The sequence below is a fragment of the Alexandromys fortis genome, unplaced genomic scaffold (genome assembly GCF_014885135.2).
Source record: "Alexandromys fortis isolate MF-2015 unplaced genomic scaffold, M_Fortis_MF-2015_v1.1 scaffold_4, whole genome shotgun sequence".
Lineage (NCBI taxonomy): Eukaryota > Metazoa > Chordata > Mammalia > Rodentia > Cricetidae > Alexandromys > Alexandromys fortis.
Window position 1 is genome coordinate 29,717,818 of NW_026067944.1, and position 27,322 is coordinate 29,745,139.

The 27,322-nt window shown below is 42.4% G+C and overlaps 1 protein-coding gene across 2 annotated transcripts in view; it reads left to right on the plus strand.

Annotated features, from left to right (window-relative positions):
- Window positions 1–57: 57 nt before the first annotated feature.
- Ccdc191 (coiled-coil domain containing 191) overlaps window positions 58–27,322 on the plus strand; it is a 67,103-nt gene continuing 39,838 nt past the window's right edge. Inside the window, exons 1-7 of one of the 2 annotated variants that reach the window (XM_050148797.1) lie at window positions 58–190; window positions 2,218–2,256; window positions 8,766–8,907; window positions 13,328–13,465; window positions 15,099–15,277; window positions 16,610–16,833; window positions 19,131–19,281. In XM_050148797.1, coding sequence (XP_050004754.1) covers window positions 143–190; window positions 2,218–2,256; window positions 8,766–8,907; window positions 13,328–13,465; window positions 15,099–15,277; window positions 16,610–16,833; window positions 19,131–19,281 — 921 coding nt within the window. In that variant the 5' untranslated portion in view covers window positions 58–142. Of the gene's footprint in view, window positions 191–2,217; window positions 2,257–8,765; window positions 8,908–13,327; window positions 13,466–15,098; window positions 15,278–16,609; window positions 16,834–19,130; window positions 19,282–27,322 lie in introns of those variants that run through there. The other variant, XM_050148798.1, reaches the window with a different exon arrangement.

Sequence of the window (27,322 nt, forward strand, 5' to 3'; positions counted from 1 at the left end):
TGGTAGGTGGTGGAACTACAACTCCCAGCACCACCCAAATGCAGCCTGTGACGAGAAGCAATTGTCATTGTTGTGGCCTAAGTCTAGGCCTGAACTTGAAAATATACTGCTGGCGTCCCAAGAAAGGTCTTCAAAGAAGAAAATGGAGCTGAGTCGCTGGAAACGACTTTCAAGGAAGCTAAATGCCAAGGTGATCCCAATCGGAAGCTTTGAGAAACACGGGCCGGCCATAGGCGTCACACTGTCCTGAAAGCCAGCCGCTTCCCTCCCAGCGGTTCCTCACTCTTCCCCTGGGGGCATCCTTACCTGGCCTTGGCTGACCGGGAGCCTGCACAGCTCTGAGTGTGGTTTTAGGAGCCTTAGGGTCTGTGTACTCACCACTCTGGTGGGCAAAAACCTGTAAGGATTGTTCCCATCTAAGCGGAGAGGTCTACTAGTACCCATTAGGGTGAGGGAAATTTGCCCCTCATCCTTACCTCCATGAGCAGTTTTAGGAAACTTTCTGCACATTTCTTCCCCTCCCTTTCAAATCTTAGGTAAGGGAATTTTGAAAGGAAGAAAACAAGTCACATTAAGTTCACTGCTGTTATCCCTTATACCCCCCCCCCTTCCAGTTTTACATCAGACATCTAAAATGAACCCAGAATTCCAAGTGGTTTTTATCTCAGTTCTTTATCCATATGGTTATTTCTAAATTCCACCAGCGTTCAGCGATAGATCCTTCCTTTATCTGTTACCTCTTCTGTACACTAGCTCCTAAAGACACACACACTCAAAACCTGACAAAAGCCGTTTTAAACTTGGAACCGACGAAAGTGACGTGCAAAGTCACAGCCATACCAAGTGCGCTTTCCAGAATACCTTTTTAACAGTCACAAAAATAAGTGCTTTAGGTGTAAATGAGAGCATTGAGACGGAGGGGCGTCAGCTTCCAGCTGCAGAGCAGCTTCACCAGCTGTTTTTACCCCTCAGCTACAGTTTCCTGTAAAAAGAAAGACAACCCTCGAGATGTGTGGCTTTTGTGGGGGCCCGGGGCAGCCATTCTTGTGGGTTCTTCTAAATATAGAAACAATGTACACAGGGCACCTTCCATTTAGTGAAAATCATGTTCCTGATGCTAGGGGGCAGAGGCCAGAGCATTCGAGAGTGGGAACTGAGGCCGCTTCACCTGCAAAGTAGCAGTTGCGTAATAGTGGCCCAAAATAGCTTCTGAATATAGATTTGATGATGAAAGGTAAATTGGGGACAACTTAGAACTACAAAAAGAGGGATTTTTTTCTTCTTTTTTTTTTTTTTTGCTGATAGTGCTCATTATTACTGTCTAGAGGATAAAGGAAGTAAAAACACAAGAGCGCCTTGAAATTCAGCTGTGTTTGAATAGGATCGGTTCGCTCATTGTTGAGTGGCAGTTACGCAGCAGTTATTGTGTGTAAGGTGAGCTGAAGACAGAGTGTTAGGGAAATGAAGGCGACCATCATGCCTTTCCCGCCAACTTCCACGTGCCGGTTGCTTTGCTCTCCCATCATTTTTATTTTCAAATACCTGATTTCTTTTCAAAGCAAATAACTCTGTTTGCTCAGTGATTATTAGAGAGAGAGAGTTCTGTAAGCTTCTGGGAGTTACAGAGGATACAGAGGAGGATCCATGAGGCCTGATTTCTTGTTTCAAATTAATATCTCATCTGGGTAGAGATCATTTTTTTTCTTCATGATATGCTTGGTGCAAGTGTACAAGTTGAGTGATATAATCCTGTTTTACACCCCCACTCCTTTTAGACCCAATGTCATCTCAGTTGTAGGAAGGACAGGAAGGCATCTGGGTACTTGTGCAAAGAGGAAAGAAATGGCCACAGTCTTTAAGCAGAAAATTACTCAGGTAAATTGACCAGCCTTAGTATGGGTTTCACGAGGAGTGTTACATGCAGCATTTCTGCATCTTGACTCTTAGCATCGGAGAACTCAAAAATACAATGCTGGTGCCTAAACTGTTGATCAGTTACGGTTCAAGGTGGGTTACACAAGAGTAGCACAGATGTCCTGGACGAGGCTTCCTGTTTCTTCTGCCATGGTTCAGTGTGCTCTCATTGCTAGTTGGTGCTGAACTTGCCAACAGGAAGTTTGGAGGGAGGGATGAAGGATATGTTTCCTCGTGTGTTAGTGGGAAGGATGTTGACAAAGCGGTTGCTGAGCGTTAATACTTTGTTTCTATTCTCTACAGTCTGCATTTGACAATGACAGTGTGGAACACTGGGTTAAGGTAAGGCTTTTCACAATCAGAACAGAAAGAGAAGTGAGAGTCGGACATAAGGACAGATCTCCAGTGTGCATGTGCATGCCTGTTGTTATTCCCACATGATTGTGTATGTTACCCCAATTCTATATTTTTAACATCTTTTATTATTCCGTTGGTTTTCATGAGAGAGCTTAAGTATAAATGACGAGAAAACACATAGACTTGCCTTTCATCTGGCACACCCATCTCATAAAGAGGCCAAAGGAGTAAGAAAAGAGAGGCCTTGGGAGAGAATGCTGTAGCCTTCTTCAGACACGAGGAAGACTATTCTGTAGTTACTTTAATATGGGGACCCATTGGCAAGAGCAACATGGCTATCACCAGAATTCTCAAAGTCTAGAACAATCCAAAAGTGGAGTGAGAGTTTTCATAAAGAGACATGTTCTCCATTGCTAGAGTATTGGAGTACAGTGCTATGTAGTTTGTATTTTAGTAAAATACATCTTGCCTGAAGACCATAGGCAAAGCTAAAGCCACTAGAGGCCAGGCGATGGTGGTGCACACCTTTAATCCCAGCACTCAGGAGGCAGAGGCAGGTGGATCTCTGTGATTTTGAGGCCAGTCTGGTCTACAGAGCAAGTTCTAAGACAGACTCCAAATCTACACAGAAAAACCCTGTCTTGCAAAAACAAAAACAAAAAAACCAGAGGGAATATAAAATGAGAGGAAAGAGAGGTTTAGTCTGCTTAGTCTGCAGTTGCCCCGCCTCGCTAGAGGTAAGATTTCTCTGGTGGCTTGGCTGCTTTGCTTTTCTGGTTTTCGGGTTGAACCCCAATATCTCACTCTGGCTTGTTATTATTCGTGCTACATTGGAGTACACTCTAAAATTTCACTTAATGTTCAGCTAATAAAGAATATGTTTGGGCATCCATTGAGAGGGAGTTGGTTTAGATAATTCCCATAGAAGCTGTTATTATATATGACTTCCTGACCAATGACATCCTCCAGTCATGAGATGTTTGTTTTTAATTTAGGTGCTATTTGAATTGACAGTGCCTTTAAAACACTTCAGGGGTGCACCCCTGAGTGCCAGCCTAGCAGTTCGCTGTAATCAGTTTATTTGTGTAGCACATGGTTCAAAATCATGTAATATTTTCCAGAGAATATTCTGTCTTAGTTGACAGGCATTGTGGGCATCAGGCAAGATAGATCCCAGGCCACCTGTACTTTGCTTTTAGCTATTTATTCATTTTGTTACTATTTGTTGAGTGCCTACCAAATACAAGCTCAGTGTGTTGTGTACCAGTGCTAAAATGAGACACAGACCAAAGTCTATATAGCCCAGCGGTGCCTGAAAAACCTACTTAGAGCTGGTAAGAGACCTAAAGATACAAGGGAAGCATATGGTGGGAAGCATCAATGTCGATGGGGCTAGGGGACTTCCTGACCACTGCAGAAGCCAAAGTAGATTGCATCATGAGTGTCAGCCTCTGGAAGACCACTTAACCTCTAGTAGACCTAGCTTGCTTCTCAGTATCCAGAGTCCTAGTACTGAGTTCCTGCAGGGCTCAATCACACGCCTACTTACCACCTCTTTCAGAGGGGGAGATTTAATGAGAACTCAAAGATAAAATTCCATTTTGTCTTGTTTCTATGATTTTTCTCCTTCATATAGCTGTCAGCAATCTGGACTCGGATTTCTATCATTTCCCTAAATGGTCTGCACTGGCTTCTCCTCCATCCTGCCTTCAAATCTCCCATCTTGAAAAATCAATAAGTTCTTATTTGACCCTGCAGTCTTTTCTGATTGTAGAATGATTTTATTTTCTTATCCAGATATATAGTGTGAGCTCTAGGCTTTTATATTTTCGTTATTCTCTCCTGTCATAATTATTATTGCTTAGTCTCGCTTCTTATTCAGTCAGCAGTAACACACACACACACACTCAATTTATTTCACTTTCCATTCCACAAACTGCTACCAGAAATGACTTCCTGACCAAATCCAGTCACCGTGGGCAGCCGTCAAATGTCTCTAGTCTAATTTGATAGCTGTGGTATCTGTTTTAGACACCCTCTAGTCCACTCTCTTTGTTCATTGGACTGTTTTCTCTGGATTTTCCTTTTACCTCTCTGTTTTACCTTTCTGATTTTACTCCATAATATATCACAACTCTGGATATACCCTGGATAGTTGCAGTCTTTCCTCCTAAACCCCCCAAATCCACTTGAGTGGCCTACCCTTTCCAACACAGCCGAGAATTCGTTCAGGGGAGACATGGTGAAGATAGAGAAAGGCCTCTCTTTAGAACAGCAAAGGAAGGTTTCCCAGTTGTCTCATGGATTTAGCTGAAGTAAGTAACCATAATTTTTTTTTTATGATACAAAGAAAATTGGTAGATTAAATGGATCCAAGCTTGGGAATCACCACTGCGAAAGTGAAGGGAACAGGGATTTGGGAATAAGACAGTAGCTTAATGTCCACATGAGTAGGAAGGAAAAGACGGTACTCCTTGAAGCCCCTGTGTATGGAGGAGAGAATGAAAGACTTGATTGGGACCAATTTCAGCATTGAGGAATGAAACATGGAAACAGGATGACGATGTTGGCAGGGTGGTTAACAGCGTTTGTTTGGTTCAGTAATGAAACATCCTGTCAGCATGGTTCAGGTTAAGTGGACTGCCAAAGCAGAATTATGGGAAGTGCTGTGGTCCAGCAGACCTTGAGCCTGAGGTGTTGATGAGCATCCACAGAGATGGAGACATCACGGGGAATCGGGCAGGTGCTTGGCTAGCACTAAATATGGTGGTACTCTGTGATTTATAATTCATCTTTAGCCTGTCTGGCTCATCTTACTCCAGTACATCCTCCTGCTTGACTGACCTTCCTAAACACGTATTCTGTGTGCTATCGGATACTGTCCCCTCCAGGTGGGCATCTGAGGTCCTCTGTCAATCAGACTGTGTCAGTTTATCTGAAACAGCCCATGTACTGGCACTCTGCATCCCTCCTCTCCCCCAGGTCTTTCTCCTTCCCCTCCATCAAGCAGGTCCTCCCTTTGCTTTGCTACTTGATGATGCCTCAGCCTGGAATGTCTGCTACCTCTGAGACATGATCTAGATCCTCTCCGTACAACTCAGCTTCAGTTGCCCCACACCCTAACCCCGTCCTAGAATAGTTTCCTTTAGAATTATGTTATGTACACATTTATTAATAAAACATAAAATACTTGATTTTAAAAAGAGTGACTTTTAAAAGAACTGGCACTTTCAAAACTATATAAAACATAGGCAGATGAGGATACATTAAGCTCCTGTTTGTATCATCTGGTCTTAAGAAAATGAAATAGTATTTTGTAAAGGAACTTTTATGGAACATAGCTTTTAACTAATAACCTTCTTTTTAGGGCTAGAAAGATGGCTCAGTCGTTTAAGCGTTTGTCTTATAAGCATGGGACCCTGAGTTAGGTTGCCAGAATCCATGTAAAAGACCAGACATGGTGGTGGTTTAATTCCAGCTAGGGAAGCAGAGACAGTGGATCCCAGGGGCCCCCATCCAGCAGAGCCTAATTGGTGGCTCCAATCCAGTGACTGAAGAACAGTACCCAAGGTTGTCCTCTGTCCTGCACATAGGTGCACACACACCTACACTCACACACACAACACACACAGCCTATTATCAGATCACCCTGTCTTATTTGAACTTTCTAATAACAAACCGTTTGTGTCTGTCTCCCTTAGCATTCACTTGGTCGCTGGGGACAGAACTAGTCTCCCACCGGGACATACTGAAAGGGCAGGAGTAAGTGGACACAAACGAATGAAATGCGCTCCAGACCCCTCTTAGCTCTTATGCATTCATTCTGGGGTGAAAAGATAATATTTAAGACAAAGTACTTAAAACACTTAGTGTTGTCTAGTGAGTAATTTAAATGCTTCTTTAAAGCATTTCTTTTTACTGAGTTGCCATTTCCAGACCCTTTTCGAAGTATCAAGACTAGTTTTTCTCCTATTTCCCGATCTCACTACTGTCTTCTAATAAGAACCCGGAGAGATGGCTCATGGGGTGAAGAAGGCACTTGCCACCAAGCCCTAACCACCTGAGTTTGATTCCTGGGACCCCATTGTGAAAGGAGAGAACTGACTTGTGCAAGTGATCCTTTGCCATCAATCCACACATAAATAGAAATGAAATGTATGTAATAAAGTTTTCTCCAAAAGCATGTTATTTGATTATCTCTTGGATTCATAGTCTAGAGAATTAAATCAAGCCTACAAATCTCTTTTTTCTTTTTCTTTTATAGGTGTTCGTTTAAAAATTAAAGTTAATAACTTTATCTGTGTTTCTTTTGCATGAGTGCATATGCAAGCATAAACAGTATATATAAAGTCATATTTCTGCCAAGCATTGGTGACACACACCTTTAATACCAGCACTCTGGAGGCAGAGGCAGGGGGATCTTTGTGAGTTCAAGGCCAGCTTGGTCTACAGAGCAAGTTCCAGGACTGGCTCCATAGCTCCTGGGAAACCCTGTCTGAAAAAAAAAGTTATTTTTCTTAGAAGTTAAGGGTAGGCCTATGTCAATGTAATCATAATCAATGCCATAACATAAATCCAGATAACCCATGGCCTCTGAGAATTAACATGGGGGAGCAGTCTCTATAGTAAGGCCTGGTGTCTCCCAACTCAGCTCTGATGAGATCATGTTATTCTGTCTTATAGCACTCCTGTGCCCACTTCCTGTGCCCAGATTTTATCTTTGACTTTTAAACTTTACTTCTCTGCTGACATCCAAAACCTGGCACAGGCAACACGAGAATGAGATGGCTCATCCTCTAGCAAGTTTTTGCAAAGTTGTCACCAAGCTTTCTACCAAGGGCACGAGGCAAAGTCATTTCAAAATAGGTCAGGAGCACTACAAACACAGTAGCGCAGCATCTTTGAGTAAATCTCTAAGCCACCTCTTCCTTTACTAAGTATTTCCTGGACATTGACCGAGTCCCGGCAAGACTCTAGTTGCTAGGGCTTCCGTGTGAAGAGGAACAATCCTGATGATGCTCTGTTTGGAGGCTGCACGAGAGAGAGAGAGAGAGAGAGAGAGAGAGAGAGAGAGAGAGAGAGAGAGAGAGGACTGCAGTGTGGTTGACACAAAGGTAGCTGATGAGATGCAGAGCCCACAAAGGGGTAGGGGCTCAGGACGTTGAAGCACACTGTAAGGACTTGTCCTAGTGCTAATGGAAATATCGAAGCGTTTGGGATATGGCTTTCATGAGAAAGCAACCAGTTGCTGCTGTAAAGGCTGTTGCAGAAAAGCCATTAGGAAACTGTCACTCCTCGATGGAGCTGAGAGCTGTGGAGGTGCTGTGAAGGGGCAGTTTGTAAATGTGAAAACGTTTCAAACATGTATGAGGAGGGAGGGAAGGAAGGAGAGAGGAAGAGCAAGGAAGAGAGAGAAATGGGCAGAGAGACTGACTTCAGGTTAAGGAAGACTCCCAAGTTCTCACCTGAAGAACTACCTGATCATGATTGTCATTTACCAGCGCCAGTCTGAAGAGTGTGCGCTCAGGAAGAACTCGGGAATGCATCTCTGTGCGGACACAGATGCAGGCTTTGCCTCTGAAGTAAAATGTTCCCTGCTCTGTCCAAAGCACGATGCTTTGCTCAGCTCCTCATTCCCTTACCTGATCCCATGAATCGGGTCATGCATTTATCAAACCCTTGTTGAGTTAGAACAGTCTGGATGACTACAGTGGTGCAGGTCTATCTCAGTTTTATTGAACCTGTGGCTTGCCTAATACACGGTGACGACCCCTTTTAGCCATAGTAATCTGAGGCTTCAGCCTCTGGTTCCTGTTTACAAGTCCCAGTGGCACAGAAATTGATATCAGATGTTTGCTCGGAATTAAGTATTCAGGATTCAGGATCCCATTGCCTATGCCTTAAACAAAAGTTACCCAAAGGGGGCCAGAGAGGTAATAGGAATGTGACCAAATTATGTTACGTATGTATAAATGTGTCATAATGGAACCACTATTTTGGACAATTAATACATGCTAATAAAAATAAAATCTTATTATTGTGCGTGTGTGTGTAGGCAGATGTACGTTTGTGTGTGTGTGTGTGTGTGTGTGTGTGTGTGTGTAGGCAGATGTACATGTGTGTGTGTAGGTATACACATACAGTGGTACATGTGTGAAGGTCGGTTCTCTCCTGCCACCTTGTGGGGCCTGGGGATGAAGCTCAGGTTGTTGCCTGCATGCTGGCACCTCTCATCAGCCTTGTTTTCCACTTACCTAAGCCTAAACGACATTCTTGTAAACACCAGGAATGCTGGCTAGAACTTGATGAACTGCTGCATTTAAGTCAACATTACAGACAAAACTAAAATACTGCCTAGTGTTCCAACAAAAATGGGAAAATTAAAGAATCATACTAGCTCCTAGAAAAGCAGCTTCTCAAATTCTTTAGCCCTAAACAAGGTTACTATCATTTAATGGATTTATTTCTTTCCCTTTTTTCCTGTTATTTTTAAGAGAGTGGAGAAAGCATCGGAATTTGCCCTTTCAAATGAATATTTTACCAGAAATGCAGATTTACCTGGAATGCTTTGGCGACACGCAGTAGATCTGGGGACATGTGAGCAAGCAGAGTATCATGATGACGTCTATGAAGAAGGTGAGGGGATGCATTTGCTGGTGTGATGTAGCTCGGCACTCACTGAAAAACATGGAGTGAAGGCTGCTCTCACCCGCATTCTTAGCTCCTAACCTTTGTTTCTCTACTGCCCTGAAGCTGATTCTGAAGTTAGCTCCATTACTATATGTAAGACTCTGTGTGTGTGTGTGTGTGTGTGTCTGTCTGTCTGTCTGTCTGTCTGTCTGCCCACATACTGGTGTCTGCATGTTTATGAAGATGCCAGAGGAAGCCAGAGGCATCAGGTTCCCTGGAGCTGGAGACCCAGGTGGTTGTGAGCTGCCTGGTATGGGTGCTAGGAAGTGAGCTTGGATCCCTTGCAAGAGCAATCTATCCTTCTCTTAGCCATCTCCCCAGCCCCACAAGGCTGTATTTAAAGCCCACTTTGTTTTCTAAATCTGTAGCAGCCACTGGCAGAGGTAGTTTGATATACTGGTTAACTTGTGAGTGGTGTAAGGTGTTGGTCCTATGGCACAGATGGTAGCATGTTAATTTAATCTGGTTTTCTACTAGTGAATAGACATCAAAGTTTATAAACCAATTTAATTCCCTGTAAAGAAGCTCTAAAAACATTTTAACTTTCTTATCTCCTCAAAGTTCCCTTCATTTGGGGAAGGGAACTTCAGCATTTTGATTACTGAGTTACTGAAGAACTAAGTCCCACCTAGGAATTCAAGGGACTGGGTGGAATCTGCAAAGGAGACTGGAAGGAGAGCCTCCAGGGAAGGGGGAAGTCAAAGTTCTGTGCCCTGCAAGCCAGCTTCTGTTTGGATTATGTACATCCCCAATTATTTCATTTATCTCTTCATTTATTCATATTGAAGTCTTGCTCCACTACATTAGGCACTAGAAGATTTGATTATGAACAAGGAAAGCTGTGCTTTCGTGGAGTACGCACTCTAGTGTAGGAATGAAGAAAATTAAAAGCAAATTATCAGGTAGTAGTCTATTCAAAGCATCCCAGATAGAGGGCAAGGGAGTGTGAAGAGCTTAAAGTACAGACAAGCTTGGAGTACATGAGGAGCTGAAGGGAAGCCCTTGAGGCTGGTGCTTCCAGTAGACATGAGCATAAAGGAATGAGCGGGAGATACATCACATAGGTCATGATAGGTCTGGGAAAGAACTTAGATTTTATTCTGATTTTAATAGGACGGGACAGAAGTATAAGGGGCCTGTGATTTATAGGGAAGCTGTTGGAGGGGCTTGGGTGAAAAGGTGATGTAGAATGTCTTCCTGTATGCTGTGAATATGTGCTGCTCTCATTGCTTGATAAATAAAGCTGGTTTGGCCTATAGCAAGGCAGGATAGGGGCAGGTAGAAACCCAAGCAGAGATAGAGAAGAAGGACAGAGTCTGGGAGATGCTGCCAGCCAGCTGCCGAGGAAGCTTTTCTGCTCACCCTCCCCAACAGTGTAAGGAACTGTATAGTATAACGTCCAAAGGAAGTGCTCATTACAGTAAGTGGTGTTAGTAGACACAATTGTTTTACATTCTAATTATGCAATAAAGTGCAACTTGTTGTACATGGGTTAATACTTGTCAGCTCCCTTTCTATGCCTTCTTGTATCATATTTGTTATACTTCATTTCTACTGCTGTCCTCCCCAGGCACCTTCCAGGACCCTTAGTGGATGCCTGAGATTGTAGATAATGCCAACTCCTAGAGTTGTTTCATATACTTACATAGTCATGGTAAAATTTACTTCATAAATTAATCACAATAAGAGATTGATAACAAAATAATAAAACCAAACAATTATAATAAGCAGTAGAATTGTGTGCATATCATCTCTCTTCAAGTATCTTCTTATACTGTACTCCCACTGTTCTTGTGATGATGTGCTGACATGGTACCTGAGCGGTGTGATGCGGTGAGGTGAATGACCAAAGCATGAGGCTGTTATTTGAGGGTTCCTTGGACACTGTCACTACATTATCACGACAACTAATCTGTTTTAACTGATGACAGAGAGTGTGACTGGTGTGGATGCCGGACAAAGGAACGACTCACATCCCAGTGAATGGCATAGACAGAACTTACTTTACTGCGCTAGTAAACTAAGAGCAACTCAGAACTTAGGAATTATTTCTGGATTTTCCGTGTGATGGTTGTGGACTTTAGTTGACTTAGGTAACTAAAACTGGAAAATGGAACTACAGATAAAGGGCCACTATTATCATTTGTTTTCTTCTATTTTATCTATACTAAACATTTTTACATCTGTTATTATATAGAAATGCCTAATTTCATCAGAACTCTGAGATAATAGTAACAGTGGTGGAGGTAACACTAAAGGAGACGTTTTCCTCCTTTGAAATGCCCATGCCCTAGACTGGGGAAGAGCTTTTTGATAATGATAAAAATGATAAAGATAATGTAAAATAGTGTGAACATTTTCTCCTGCATCTACATGTAATTTTCTTTCTTTCATTTATTTTTGTTTGTTTTTTTGTTCTTGCATGAGTTTTTGAGTACCACATGGCATGTGACAACCAGCAGAGGCCAGGTCTGTCTCCTGGAACTGGAGTTACAGATGGTTGTGAGCTGGCATGTAGTCCTGAGAACTGACCCAGATCCTCTGTGACAGCAGCAAGTTCTCGTGACCTCTGAGCCATCTCTGCAGCCCCCTGCGAACAGAAATGGGAGCTGGCTTTCAACACACGACACTCTGACTTTCCTTTGAGCTCGGGGGTCTCTCCTCGCTCTTCAGCTTCCCTGGTTCTACCTTCCCTCATCAACTTCTAAAACATTGATTTCCTGGGTTTTTAGCGTGTTTAGCTCTTCTCTATCTGCTTTCTTCATCTGGTAATATCATCCTGTCCTAAGACTTCAGACACCATCTGTATGCTTATAACTCTCATTCAGTTCTTCAGCTTGGACCCATTCCATGAAATCTCAAGTATTACCACCAGTATCAACTTGACCTTCCAATTTGGTTATCTCGTGAACATCTCACACCTGATATCACAAAGTCTTCCCCCAAACCTGCTGCTTCTTTGTCCTTCACGCCTCTCAGTAAATGCATCTCTATTCTTCCAGTTAAGCTAAGCACTCTGAAGATTTCTCTTCCTTCATTCCCCGTTTATCAGCAAATCATATCAACTTCATCTCAACATTTTCTAGACTGTAGCCATGTTTAATTGCTCTACTGTGAGACCAAACCATTATCACCTCTTTATAGTCTATAGTACTCATTTCCTTAGTTAACATCTTCTTTGCTTACCCCATAACGTCTATTTTAACAGAGAAGTCAAAGTGATCCTCTTAAAATACATCGCTTTTTGCCCTGGAAAGATTCCCAGCACCCGAATGACAGCTGACAACCGCCTGTAGCTCCAGCTCTAGGGCGTCTGACTCTAGGGTACTCTTCTCACCTCTGAAGGCATCAGGCACTTACACAGCGCACAGACACACATGCTGGCAAAACCCTCATACTTAAAAATAAAGAAAATTTAAAAATAAATAAATTTCAAAACAAAACAAAAATCAGGCTTGGTAGCACACATCTTTAATCCTAGTACTACAGAGGCAGAGGCAGATGGGTCTCTGTGAGTTCAAGGTCTAAATAGTGAATTTCAGGTCAGCCAGAGCTACACAGTGAGGTCCTGTCTCAAAAGGGGAGAGGGGTGCTTTTTACTCACAACCCTCCTGCAGCTTCTCATGCTTTAGAGTAGCAGACAAAGTACCTCTAAATAGAAGGGTTTCGGCTTCAGGACTTCTGACATTTGGGGACAGATTATTTTTGCTGTGTGGAAGCTATCTTGTGAGCAGAGTGTTTAACAGCTTCCTAGTCTCAGCACACTGGATACTGTTGTCACTTGCCCTCTTTGTGACAACCAGAAATGACTGTATTTCAGATGAGGGTTAAGATCACCCTCACTGATCAGCACTGCGCGCAGCACAGTGGTCACCTCCTCCATCTCATCTGTCCAGCCCTCCTTTGTGCAGCCACACTGCCCTGCTAGTGACTTTTCCAGCCCTCTAGACACTCATGAAGTAGGACCTTTGACCGTGCTCTCCCCTGCATGGTGCAATATTTCCTTATATATCAGCGTGGCTCACTCCCTCCTTTGCTCAGGTATCTTCTTTTTGGCCACCCAACTTAAAACTACAACAATCAGTCTCCATCTCTTGGTTCCTTGCGTTGTCTTTATCTTGTTTGTTTTGTCATTTCCCCTGATCAGACTGTTGGCTTCATGTTGGTGACATTTCCCCTGATCAGACTGTTGGCTTCATGTTGGTGACATTTCTTTTTCCTGTTTTGTTCCGTATTCTATTCATTATGCCTTGTCACATAATGGATGTTGAGGTGATAATGAGGGAATGGATGAATAAATGGAAACAGCAATAGAGGAACCTGTAAGTCACTGAAATACTAAAAGATGTTTTTGTTCTATTGATAGCTCAGGAGCTCGTCAGTGACTGGTTAGACAATAAACTTAAACAAGAGTTAGCAAGTGATGGAGAAGGGGAGAACACTGTGCCAAGCAGCCCTCCTGTGCCCAATGCCCATGGCCATCTGAAGTATGACAAGTTTGATGGTAAGAACTTATCTGGTTCTTCTAAGCTTTAACATCTAATGAATGTTCCTAAAAAATGTAATTTATTGTTTTAAATAATAAATAATACATTGTTCTTGAGTTCTCAGTAGTCCTCATTGTCCGCTGTGTTCAGCGAGACCGGTTTTATCCCAGGCTTTTTCAGACCCAGGCCAGGTGGCCTTGGTGAGTTCCCGATAGAACATCCCCATTGTCTCAGTGAGAACTCAAGAACAATGGCAATGGGTTTTTGATCCTACTGCATGTACTGGCTTTGTGGGAGCCTAGGCAGTTTGGATGCTCACCTTACTAGACCTGGATGGAGGTGGGTGGTCCACAGGGCAGAGAACCCTGATTGCTCTTTGGGCTGACGAGGGAGGGGGACTTGATTGGGGGAGGGGGAGGGAAATGGGAGGCGGCAGTGGGGAAGAGATAGAAATCTTTAATAAATAAATAAATAATACATTTGGCTCATGTATGTTTTGTTTATCTTTGTGAGTTTAATTTTTCTTGATTGGGTATAAATCTTCTTTGCTATATCCCTAGTAAGTTCCTATTGCTTTTTAAAATTAAAATATTCTATTATTTATAATTTTGCCTATGAATTTATATAGCAATTAAAAATGTCTCTTGCCCATATATCATTAGATAACTATTTACTTTGTCAGAGAAGACACTTAAATATTCACATATCATTTTATAATTATAAAAATGCTACTTATGTTTTGATTCATTTTCACATATAAAAGAGGCTATTTCTCTTCTCGGGATTTTTCCTTTCTTTTCTTCTTTTGTACAAATTGTCAGACAAATGAAATAACAGACTCATAAGGGGGTCCTCTATTGTACCTTAAGGTTTAGGGTTTTTTTTTATTTTCTTTTTGTTTTCTTATGAGGATGGATTTGTGGAGGACAGCTATCCACACCTGATTCAGAGCCTTGCTGAAACAAGCTCGTGGCATTGCTCTTGTTAGGACTCTATAAAAATCCCAGCTAGGGAATCATAGTCATGAGCTCGGAAAGCTAGACGAATACTTTAATTTCACCTCGTCTAATAGTCAGTGTCTGTAGTCAGTAGGCAAACACACACTAACCCTACAGTGATTGCTACTTCACTAATGTTCAAATGGCTTAAAGCTAAGACTGGCCATGCCTGGCCTGGGTAAGGGTGTGGGGGAACTGGGACACTATCACAGGACTGGTGGGATGTAGAATTGCATTCCACTTTGGATGGCAGTTTGATAATTTCTTTAAAAGTTTAGTCTGTACACATCATAACCTGTACCCACAGTATAGCTATTCTATCTCAGCTAGTCGAAGAAAATGGATAAAAACCAGGCCTAAAGGCTACCACACGCTCGGGTAAGAGCTATACTTCTGAGCTATAGCCTGGGGTCAGTTGAGGGTTGATTTTAAGCAGGAGAGTTTTGAGGTTTTTTAGGTTTTCGATCTGACTATGAAGAGGTTCTTAGTGACTTGGCTGAAGGCATTTCCTGATGAAGGTACGTGCTGAGCGCCACACTCATCAACTGGCATTGCTACTTCCTACTTGTCAATACAACTTTGTATTTTTCAGAATTTTTATGTAAATACGAATATCATTTTTTAATTCCCTTTGGCTGTTCTTTACTCCTAGACTTATGTGGCTATTTGGAGGAAGAAGAGGAGAGCGCCACTGCTCAGCAATTTATAGAGCATCTGCTCCATAAAGAGGTGCTGGATTCTGAGATGGTGGAAGAGCTCGGAAGGGAGGAAAACCAAGGCAAGAGGCGGCAGAAGGACCCTCGTCTTACCATGGAGATGAGACATAAGCAGGTGGGAGGGAAAACAAAATTAAAATGGATAACAGGAAGCAGTCTTTGTGTAACACATTTAATAAGCTTAAATAAAGACTTGGGCTTTATTATGAAAAGGGTGCCATCTGTGGTTTGGTAAGGAAGAATAAAAATAAAATATAAGAACTTCAGAAGAAAAATAATTCTCATAAACTGAGAGTAGGAAACAATTTATTTAAGAAATAACCAAAATTAGAGTAATTGATTTTGACCAGTTGAGTGCTGAACTAAACTTTATTAGTGTGAACGTGGTACTCCGATTATAAATATGTAGATTGCATTTGCTCCAATTTGGTCTTTGAATGGTGACATTAATATATTATCATGAATATTCTGCTGGATATTATAAGGATAATTCTTTTCTAGACAACTAAAATTCACTCATTTTGTGATTATAATTTGAAAAGGAGGACAGATCTGAATTAAATCTAGTTCAGCTGTTTTGAATTGGAAAGGCATATGGGAACTTTCCTTCCTCCCAAAGGACTAGTAGGTAATAGAGGAAAAGGCAGTCTCCATGCCTTGCAAAGGAGTTTGGGGAACTCAGAATGACCCTGGCTTTACCATATGACCAGGACCAAGACTGAATTACCTATAGATGTGTGGGCTCTCTTTTTACATAACTAGATTTCTGATCACACATTTTGAAAACTCACCGTTTTAAACCACTAAAGTATGGGAATGTTGGAAAGATAGGGAGAAGGAGGGTCCTGGTCTGACAGAAGGGGGAGAGAAGGTTCAGTAAGACATGCCTATTGCCTGTGAGTCTCAGAAAACTAGAGGGTGAAAGGGGGTAAAGTGAAGAGGGGAGCCAGGAGCTGAAGGATTAGTGTGAAAAGGATGAGTGTGCTTGTTTAGAATTATCCACAAAGGTCTTGCTTCTGGCTTCCAGGTGTGACATACTGAAATAAAGACAGAAACGAGTGGAGCCCTGCAGTGTTCTCTAGGGCAGTGGATTACTGTTCTGCCCCGCAGAGGGTGGCTACCATAATGGATCATTGTTCTTTCCTAAAAGATTGCTAAAGTGCAGAGTCTAGGGGGAAGTAATCTTATATATACACAGGACAAACTTGAAAATGGGACATCATTTCTAAATAAGAATCCAAAGCTGGGGCTCTGACCCCTCCACTGCGCTCAGCTTTTCCATCACACAGGTCACGCCAGATGCTGAGAGTCCTCTTCATCTGACTGTTTGTATTGGTTTTCACCCAGGAAGCAGTTCTGGGTGAGAATGTTGCAAACTGATTATATTCTGAACTTCAAAATGTGTGTGTCCCATTTCCCTGTTCATTCTACTTGTGGTTTTTCTAAGGTAAAAGAAAGTCGCTTACGGCGCGAGAAGCAGCTGGAGTTGCGGAGAAGGGAGAAGGCCGTGAGGAAAGCAGCCTTCCTGGAGGCTCAGTGTCTAGTGCGGGAAGAGAAGAGAAGGAAGGCTGTGCTGGCCAAGAAAGAGAAGGAAGAGGTCCAGAGAGAGATGGTAAAGCTGCGCAGGGAGATACTGGAGAGAAGACGCACGGTGGAGGACGCGTGGAAAGCGTAAGCCAGTGTGATGAGCATTGCGGAGGATCAGAAGTACTCTCAAGTGTGAGAAATGTTCTGACATTGCAAACACTGCACACAGAAGAGGAGAACACCTCCTGCTCCACCATCGTAACAAATCCCTTTGTTTTCCATGTTTCCTCCTGGTTATGATCTCCTTACATATTTAATTACAGTCACCAAGTACATTTAATTTATTTTGCTGTACCATAACATATGCTGGCCCTGTCCTATACTGCTAAGCACTTTGGCTATCTAAAATGTTTTGCCAACAGAGCTTGAGAGATGGCTCAGTAGTTAAGAGCACTTAGTGTTTTTCTGGAAGACCTGAGTTCTCCTAGAAATCACAACCACCTGTTGACATTAGCACCAGGGAACCTGATGCCCTCTTCTGGCCTCCACAAGCCCTGCACTTACTCATAAATCCACACACAGACTCACACACAAACACTTTATTAAAAACAAAATAAATCATTTAAAAATTTACCAATATAATAATGTAATGAACATCATTATTCCTAGAGCATTGTCATTCCTTTGAATTACATATAGAATATTTAATACATAATCTATAATATATATGTATATATATATATTTTTTTTTTTTTCAAAGCATGGATTCTCTATGTAGCCTTGGCTGTCCTGGAACTTGCTGTATAGACCAGGCTGGCCTCGAACTCATGCTGATTCACCTGCCTCTGCCTCCCAAGTGCTGGGGTTAAAGGTCTGCACCACAACTGCCTGGACTGAATTATATTTTTTAGGATAAATTCTTATGACTGTAATTAGTGGGTTAAATGGTATAGATCTCTTGAAACATTGACAAATTATTTGGAAAGTTAGTTGTACTTGTTTTTGGTGTCACCAGCTGTGGGCCAGTTTAACACACTCTTCTCTATACTGGGAAGTTTTTTGTTTCTTTTTTTCATGCTTAATAGGTAACCCTGCAACTGGTTTGTTCTTCTCTGGTTGCATAAGATTTTAAAGGTGAAACATATTTCCTTATTCCTTTTGTGTGGTTAGTAATCAGCCCCTGTGCTGCTGTGACTTGCACTAGGGTCTTATTTTCTAATGATCATATAGCAAGTCCTTGGCTTCCTGATAAAGAAGAAGACTATCTGACATAAGAGGAAAATGACAGTAGCCCTCACAGGAGGTAGTATGTTATCCATCCTCATGCAGAAAATGGGCTTCACAGGTGAAGTAACTGACGTATTTATTCTGAGAAATAGCATTGATGCCCGAACTGCAGAACCCTTCCAGCAGCGTGACTCAAGTGTCTGACTCCTCAGACCGAGCCAGAAAGGCCTATTAGGTAATCTGTCCTGCTCCCCGCCCCATCAGCCCGCACAGCACCCCTGCCCCCCCCCCCCGTGTTCTTGATTGCTCTCATTCTGCCCAGTTTCAAACAGCTCAGCAGTGGACGTGTACTCCACCCCCTCAAGTGCCAGGCTCAGGCCTCCTCCAAATGCTGCTCTCTGCAGAAAGCAATCACGGGTGTTTTAGTGAGCTCTCACTGAGGTCAACCCTGCTCTTCAGATTGCTCCTGAGCCTTGGAAAACAAGCCCCATTTGATGGTAGTGGGATCCTCTGTCCCGTTCACAGTGGGCACTCAGCACTGTTCACTGGGCAGTCAGTTCCTGTCAGAGCTAAGTCCTGCCCGTGGTTGTAGTGACACAGACAGCGTACTAGGTGGATGGACTGACGTGAACTTTCCAGATATCAATTTGGCAATAAATAACAAGAGTCATCAAGTGGTATTTCTCTTTGACCTGGGACTTCCAGCTCTAGGGAAACTGCCTTAAGAACTGACCAGAAATGTGAAAATTTTTATACCGTAATAACTAAAACAGTATTATTTATAGTTATAAACAAATGCTTCAGAATTATTAGATAATGATTGTACAGTGAAGCTGGATTGACATGTTCTTGTTTATTTCTGGCTGGAAATATGAATGGCTCTTCTACCTCTCCAATTTGCACAATTAAGCAGATACTGTTTTCATGATAGATATATATCCTGATGTTATTTTAAAACTCGGACCCCTGTTCTGGAACTATTGTGTATTTATTTATTGACTTGTGGTATTTGCAGTCTCACCAAAGGCCTTGCCTTTGTAATCTGCTATTTCATCCCAAGTCCTAGAACTGCATTTCTCTAATGCCTTCCATGACAAACTAAATTTTTTTGATTCACCTTACTCGGGATATTCAGTATGCATTCATTCCAGTACAGTAGGCTATAATTACTCATTACTAACTGTAATAACTATTTTAAAAATTATTACTAATAGAGAAAAAAAGAGACAAGAAGATTCTCAGCGGGATCAAGAAGAAAAATTGGTGGAAAGTGCTCATGTTTATCTGGATGAAGAAGAAGTTGCAAAAGAAAGAAAAAGAAAGATGAGAGAGATCCTTATCCAGACTTTCAAAGAGAATCTCCAGGTGAGAATTACAGTGCCTCTCCTTCAGTGGCCTGGAGCATGAACAACAGGATGCTCCCTCAGAGATGGAGTGAAGTCTGCTGGTTATGGTGAGTCATACCTGTCATCCCATCTCTTGTGAGACAGAGGCAGAAGGATCGCTACAAGTTCTAGGCCAGCTTGGGCTACATAGTGAATTCAAGTATAGTTGGAGCTCCATGGTGAGACCATATCTCAAAAAAAGCTAGCTAGCTAGATAGATAGATACATAGACAGACAGACAGACAGACAGACAGACAGACAAAGTCCTTGAGATTTATCTTAAATACCTAAACTAGCCCCACCATTTGTTCCCTTCTGCCTGCTGACCTGGCCCACTGGTCAGTGCATCAGGTCCCTATTGTGAGATGTTCTGCTAAGCTGTAGAGGTGTTGGGTGACATCCCAGGAAACTGAGAGCTGTGCTTAGGATTCCTTCTGGATAACATCTTTGAAATGGCTTTTTTTTCCCCTTTCTTGATTTTGAGACTGGGTTTCTCTGTGTAACAGCCTGGCTGTCCTGGAACTCACTTTGTAGACCAGGCTGGCCTCGAGCTCCCAGAGACCCAAGTGCTGGGATTAAAGACATACTGGAATAACTTTTAACTACTGCCCTTTGGCTCTTTCTGAGCAGTGGGTTTCTGCTTTGACAGTCTTAAGGACACTTATGTCTGCATTATGCAAATGTCACAAGAACAACTCTGTCACGTGCCCTTTAGTATCTGAAATCCAAACATGATGATAACTTGTGTCCCTTCTCTCACTAATGACAGATCTTTTCATTTTTCCTTTGTTTTACTTTCTTTAGAAGTATTTTTATTGAAATAAAAACTAATGATTTTTCAAAGCTTTTAAATTTTTATTTTTATTTCCAAAGAGCTAGTATAGTAAGTAGATGGTTGAATAATTTATTCAAGGAAGGTTACTTAGCTCAACTTCATGAGACCTGTGTCTTTGTACCTAAAACTAACTTTATATTGACAAATACGTATGTTCTATATCAGTTACTCTAGAATCATGTGACCAAAATACCTTCACATGAAGAAGAAAAGCTTCGCTTTGGGCGATGGTTTCAGAGGGCTCAGTCCATGATCCCGGGTATTAAAGTAGAACATCCTGGCGGCAGGAGCATTGGGTAGAGGACAGCTATTTACACCACAGAAGACAGGAGACAGCCAGCCTCAAAACGGCTACAGCTGTGCCCTCAAGATCTTGCCCTACTGACTTATTTCTCCATCTAGGGCCCTACTTCCAAAATTTCCAGAACCTCCCAAAATAGCGCCACCAGCTGTGGAGCAGACATTCAGAACACGGGCCTCTGGGGGCATCAGACTCAAACCATAACAACTTCTCAGGTTATTTAAGCAGCTTTTTCAATGAAGGGCAATTGATCAAAGTATGAATTAGGGATTATAGCATTTCATATAAAATGAACTACTTGGCAGATTTGTAAATGAGATGGTTGGATGAGAAAAGATAAATATGTATATTTTCTAGCCTCACAACACCTACATTAGGGCTCCAGGCATTGCTAAAATTCATGAAAGTTAATAGAATGAATACATAAATGAGTGGCTTTAACAGGAGAAAAGAGAGTAGGAAGATGCTGAGGGAGCTTGACAAATGTAGGAACAGACTTAATAAGGTCCTTAAAATCAATAAAAGAATTTGTGATATGGATAACTAAAATAAAAGGAAAAAGGTAGTCAACATGAGTTATTAAAAGATGAACATATTTTATGGTGACATCCTTGATTGATGGGAAGGAAGTTATCATTATTCCAATATTTAAATTTTAATCAAAGTTTTAATTTACGAAGTAGAAGGAAATGTTGAGAGTTAGGACTAGCATGTGAGAAAGACTAACAGGGACTCTTAGGTTCTGCGTCCTTCAAAAGATATGTGTGATTAGTGTATGCTTCTAGAACAACAGTAAAGATTGCTAAGAAAAAGTAGGAAATGGGCTAAGCACAGTGCCTCACACCTGACCCAGCACTTGGGAAGCAGGGGCATCCCTGGGTGTAAAGCCAGCCTCGTGTACATATTGAGTTTTGGACAGCCAGGGCTATACACACACACACACACACACACACACACACACACACACACACACGAAGAGAGGTCTGGAGAGATGGCCCAGTGATTAAGAGCACATAGACTACCCTACCAGAGGACTCAGCTTCAGTTCTCAGTACCCACATGGTGGCCCACAACTGTCTGTAACTCCTCTTTCTGGGGATCCCACACCGTCTTCTGGCCTCCACAGGCACAGGCATGTAAGTATTGTATAGATATATACTCATACCATAAAATAATAAGAGAAAATAGGAAAAGAACTGATACTCAGGGGCATCTTGAGATGGCACAAGGAAGGCATGCCATCATAAGATATGTGTTCTTTAAAAATTTAATTTAAAATTTACAGTGGATTCTATTCTACAGTTTTAAAAAAAAAAAATCCTGGCAGGTGGTGGTGGCGTACACCTTTAATCCCAGCACTTGCGAGTCAGAGGTGGGTGGATCACTTAGGAGGCAGAGGCAGGTAGAGCTCTGTGAGTTCAGGCCAACCTGGTCTACAGAATGAGCCAGGGCTATTACACAGAGAAACCCTGTCTCAAAAAAAAAAAATCCTATGTGTTGTATATATAATAAATATTTTAGATGGAACTAGAGAGTTAACAATGAAACTAATGTCCCACCTAAATCTGGTTGCTTTGTTTAAAAAGGATGTGTCAATGTATTTAGAAGGTAAGAGTGACGACATTTGAATGAATGGTCCTTGTTTTGCCACAGATTTTTTTTCTCATACATTATTGTTTAAGGTTCTGTATTGAAGGCTGATTTTGGTGTATAGAAAAGTTACAAAAATTACCTGGATAGTTTGAATCCCCACCATCAGACCTTTCCAGTGTTGAACAAATCTAGTGGTCAGTTAGAAAGTTGTTTCCCCTGAGAGAGACCCTGTTAGAACATCACCCACATGGTGTATGCAATTACTGATTTTATATACAGTCTATTGACTTGTCGTTCAGTCCTACTTTGCTATAATGTAGTTCGAGCATTGCTAATCCAAGAGCTGGGTGTTATGAGGCACACATATGTTCTCAGCACTGGGAAGGCAGGGTAGGAGAATCAGGAAGTCAAGGCCTTTTTTTGATACGTACTACGTTAGAGGCCAACCTGGACTGTGTAAACTGTCTCCTAAACAATTATAGGAGCAAATCTAACTACAATACAATATTTGTGTATTTTTTTTACTTTTAGCCTTACAGTTTTCAGTCAAAATACTTTTTTTCCAATATTGTTTACGTTCTTCTCTTCCCCTCAGTGTGGCTGCATTATTTATGATGATACGGGTCTTGAACCTCTAATTTGGTATTTCTGCAGTGTGTTCTGAAACACAGTAAACACAGTCTACCATCCTGACTCCTCATACTTTTACATAGACGTGGCTGGAAATAGGATAGCTTTTTGTTCAATTCCAGGACAGGTCTGGTTTAAAGGAGCCCAAAGCTGCCTTCACCAGCTGTGAGATGAACAAGAGGAAATGTCCTTCGACTCGCATCAGGGCAAGATAACAGGCTGTGTATTCAGAATATTTCACAACACAGACCTGATAGAAATATTCATATAGAATATTATCAGGGGGTGCAGAGATAACTTAGCTATTAAGAATACTGGCTGCTCTTCCAGAGGATCTGGGTTCAATTCCCAGCACCCACATGACAGCTCACAACTCTCTGTTAACTCAAGTTCCAGGGGATCTGACACCCTCACACCAATGCACATAAAATAAATAAGTTTTTTTTTTTTTTTAAAAAAAAGAATATTATTGAGAAGACTTTAAGGAATCTCTTTCTAGGAGTCGCTCCAGCCTAGGTCTCCATCATTGTTTATGCTTTGATTCTGGATTTTAGTTGTACCTCTAAATTCTTAACATTTCATCTTAAGCCATTTAGTTAGTTAGTTAGTTAGTTAGTTAGTTAGTTAGTTAGTCTTGGGGGTTTTTTGCTGACTGGCAGCTCGCTATGTAACCCAAGCTGGGCTCAGACCCAAAGCAGCCCACTTGCCTTGGCTGTCCCAGGGCTGGTGGGCCAGAGAACTGATAGACTTGTGCGAGACTCTGCCCCCACCCATCTCAGTGCACACATCAGGTATGGCGGCCCTCATGTCATCCCTTCCCGTCTCCTCACTTCCCCCTCGTTCTGTCGGGAGCTTGTTTTTGGACAGCGACTTTTCAGGAGAGTCAATCCTATTTTCTCTTTGATCTGGCAGCGAAATCTCTTAGGGAGATTGAGCAATTCATGTGTCGTAGCTAATTAGCAGAAACAACATGGGATTAACTATGAAATCTTAACACTGTTTGGAAAGTGCCTTCTTAATTCTCTATTCTGAAATACATTTTTGTTTAATATGATTAGCAACTCTGTGATCCCTTCTGCTTGGGAAGGTGGCAGAAAACAATGGAACATGGGGTGATATTAGCCTAAATCTGTGTTCTCTGGGGAGAAGGTTCTGATGTGCGTCTTTGGTTAGGTTTTTCTGCTAGAGGGTAAGATAGTAATGACCCACAGGAATTGTTTTTAATATTATGCCTGTGGTGTAGAGCTTTCCAAAAATCCCCCCTAAACTAGACCAAGAAGACATGGTAATGGGGGGGGAGAGACCTTGCATTTTTTTTTTCCTGGCAGGATGCTGGAAACTGTAGTTAAGTAGAACATCATTTGTGCAGCATGGTTCCTTTCCAAAGATCTTACTGTTATCAGAATGCCCACAGAGCACAATAACAGCCACTGTCCTCTGCAGTGTCCGGGGAGGGGGCCTCTTTGCAGATCAGCTGTAGAGAAAGAGAGATGCCAAAGCGTGCGTGAAGCATATGGAGATTGGTGAAACCCTGCCCCCAGGCTTATTGCCAAAGCCACTGTGTGGGCTACATTTTCTAAGGTGTTGGAGACGTATGCATTACTTTTATAGAGTGAACTTTACAGAAAATTTCCCACTAAAATTTTATCAGTTTTGACACAGAGTTTTCTTGTCATTTTTTTCCTCATCTCACCCCACAAGCAACCCAGCTGCCCATTTTCATGAGTGAACTGGAGCATAGAGCAGTATTTGACCCTTAAAAGTCCTATAGGTCCAGAGGTTCCTGTTCGTCAGCAATGTTTGTTCTCAGTGCTAGATCTTGAACCAAGGCCTCATGCAGTTTCGGCAGGTACTCTAGCAACACCTGTTCTTCAATATGTTTGGTTTTGTTGTCTCTTGTTTTATTTTCTGAAAAGAATATTTTAATTAGAACCTATATCCAGTAACTGACGGAAGCAGATGCAGTGATCCACAGTTGAACACTGGGCTGAGCTCCTGGAGTTCAGGTGAAGAGAAGAAGGAGGGATCATATGAGCAAGGGGTCAAGAGCATGATGGGAAAACCACAGAGACAGCTGACCTGAGCTAGTGGGAGCTCACACACTATAGACTGACAGCCGGGGAACCTGCATGGGACTGAACCAGACCCTCTGAATGTGGGTGACAGTCATGTGGCCTGATCTGTAGAGGGGGGCCCTGGAAGTCACCAGGACCTATCCCAGGTGCATGAACTGGCTTTTTGGAACCCATTTCCTATGGTGGGATCCCTTGCTCAGTCTTGATACAGGAGGGAGGGGCTTGGTCCTGCCTCAAGTTGGTATCCCAGACCTTGTTGACTCCCCAAGTAAGGCCTTATCTTCTCTGAGGAGTGGATGGGGGATAGAAAAGGGAAGGAGGCGGGAGAAGTAGAGGGAGGTAGAACTGGGGTTGGTATGAAAAAATGAAAAGCAAATTTTTTAATAAAAATTATGGAAAAAATTAAAGAGAAAGCCTATGCCATAAGTCCAGGCCAGTCTCTAAAAATTTACAGAGTAGAATAATTTTTTAAACACTAGGCATTTCTGGTGAATATTTATAAAAATCTCCTGTGGGTGAGGACAATGACATCTCTCGTCTTATTGTTGGGCCACCCTGGAGCTGAAACAAGCATTTGCCTGATGTACTCTGAGATAAGATGTGTTCTTAGCATCGTTTACGTGTGTGAGCGCCAGGTCTGGAGGACATGAAGCAGAAAGAAGGGGTTGGTGGGGGATGAGAGCATCTCAGAGGAAAAGAGAAGGCCATGAGGAGGGGTGACCAGTCTCTCCTAAAGATATGGTGGGATTCTGAGATGCAGTCCAAGCTCTGCTGGGAAAGGAGCCCTGTTCTGTAGTGCTCAGGCCGTAAGCTACACCGTGTAAGACTAACCAATTGTTTCCTGAAAGTATTTCTTCTGGACCAATACAGAGTAACAGCTCAATCAGTACAGTATTGTTGATTGGACTTCCTACCAGCATGAAGAATTTACCACACATCCACATGTCACCTATACATTCTGACACGTTTATGGGTAAACTCTGCAGGTGGGGAAGAGGTGCAGGAAGACAGACGGAGCCCTAGATTGGCAACAGTGTTGATAAGTTGTAAAGCCGAGTGAAGGCTTATTCTTCCGCTGTGCTTGTGGATATGCTTGTTAAACTTCTGAAAATAAGTTTAGGAGAAGAAAGAATGAGATTGAATATAGAAATGTCTCCTGGTAGAGGTGTTCCGACTTTAGGCCTCTGGAGTTGTTCGTGGCACCTGACAGCTTGCTTTTCTCTGAATGGTGGGGGATGAAGAGACAGGAGTGGGTCATCGGCACTTCCTTTCCCATCCCAGGAGTCAAGGCTGTGCCGCCCACTGCAGACTGACCTCACTGTGGTAAAGATCCTTTTCCAAGCCCCAGGTTCTTTGTGCCTCCCGTGTGCCTTTTCCTACAAACAGCCATCTCTGAAGGAAAAGAAGGCCTGGAAGATTTCTTCCAGTTGCAGAGTGGAATGTCTGTTCCTTTCACGGTGGGAGCAGAAAGGAGTCCCTAGGGCGTTCATGGGTGGTAGCCTTCTTCCTGACATTCGACCTCAGCCAAGGCCCCTAGACGACTGGCCAACTGGCCGCACCACAGTTAGCTCCATTCAGCAACAATAAATTGTAAACTTGTTGACATTTTCGTCCTCTTTACAATTCATTGTTTATTTTTCCATGACAGAGAATTTTGATGCAATTATCACCGAGCTTTCTGACAAAAGGGGAATAGCTGAAGAATTTTGATGAGTTACCCACTTCATTAATCAGAACAAGCATCTCTGGTGACAGGGTTGGAATTACAATGAAGATTAGATAGCAAATTGCTGTTCCACCTAGTGTCAATCATCCGCAGTGACAGCAGTGTGATTACACTTCAGGGAAGAGCTTTTCTTGCCAACAGAGCGAGGGCAACTGCGGTGCAGGTAATAGATTTAGCGGGGTGGGCTGTCATTTCTTCTCCGAGCGGAGTCCTTAGAAACCAAATGCCGTCTTGTGGAAGATTTTAAGGGGAAGACAGCACTGCGCTTTAAAACTTCCTCTCACATCACAGCATTGTATTTGAAAAATCATTACAGATGCAGGCTTAGGTACAGCTCATCCCCACAGTGGTTTACCATACCAAGCCGATCACTGCAGCTTGATAGAGATGGTAGGAGCTAGGGGAGAATGTGCGATTATAGTTGGAATCCATCGACAAGAAAAGTCAGATACAGAGACGAGTGCAGTAAGAAGGAGATACAGAGGGGCCACGTTGGCTACATGGCTAGTTAAGTTTGAATTCTCTGGCTTAAACAGAATGCACTATGCACTCCTCTTCCAAGTCGGATGTGCTTTTAAATAGCTCTCGTTACAAAGAGCAAAAGGCTAGGGCACCATTGTAGTGCTAACCATCGGTTCTCAACCTGTGGGTCACAACCCCTTTGAGAGCGGCCTCAGATATTTACAGTACAGTCTATAACAGTGACATATTACAGTTATTATTTTAAAAATAATTTTATGGTTGGGGCTCACCACAACATGAGGATCTGTATTGAAGAGTCACAGAATTAGGACGCTTGAGAACCACTGTTCTAGACTGTGAACTGATCAGGAGAAGCAGGCAATTTCCTGGGGCTACAGA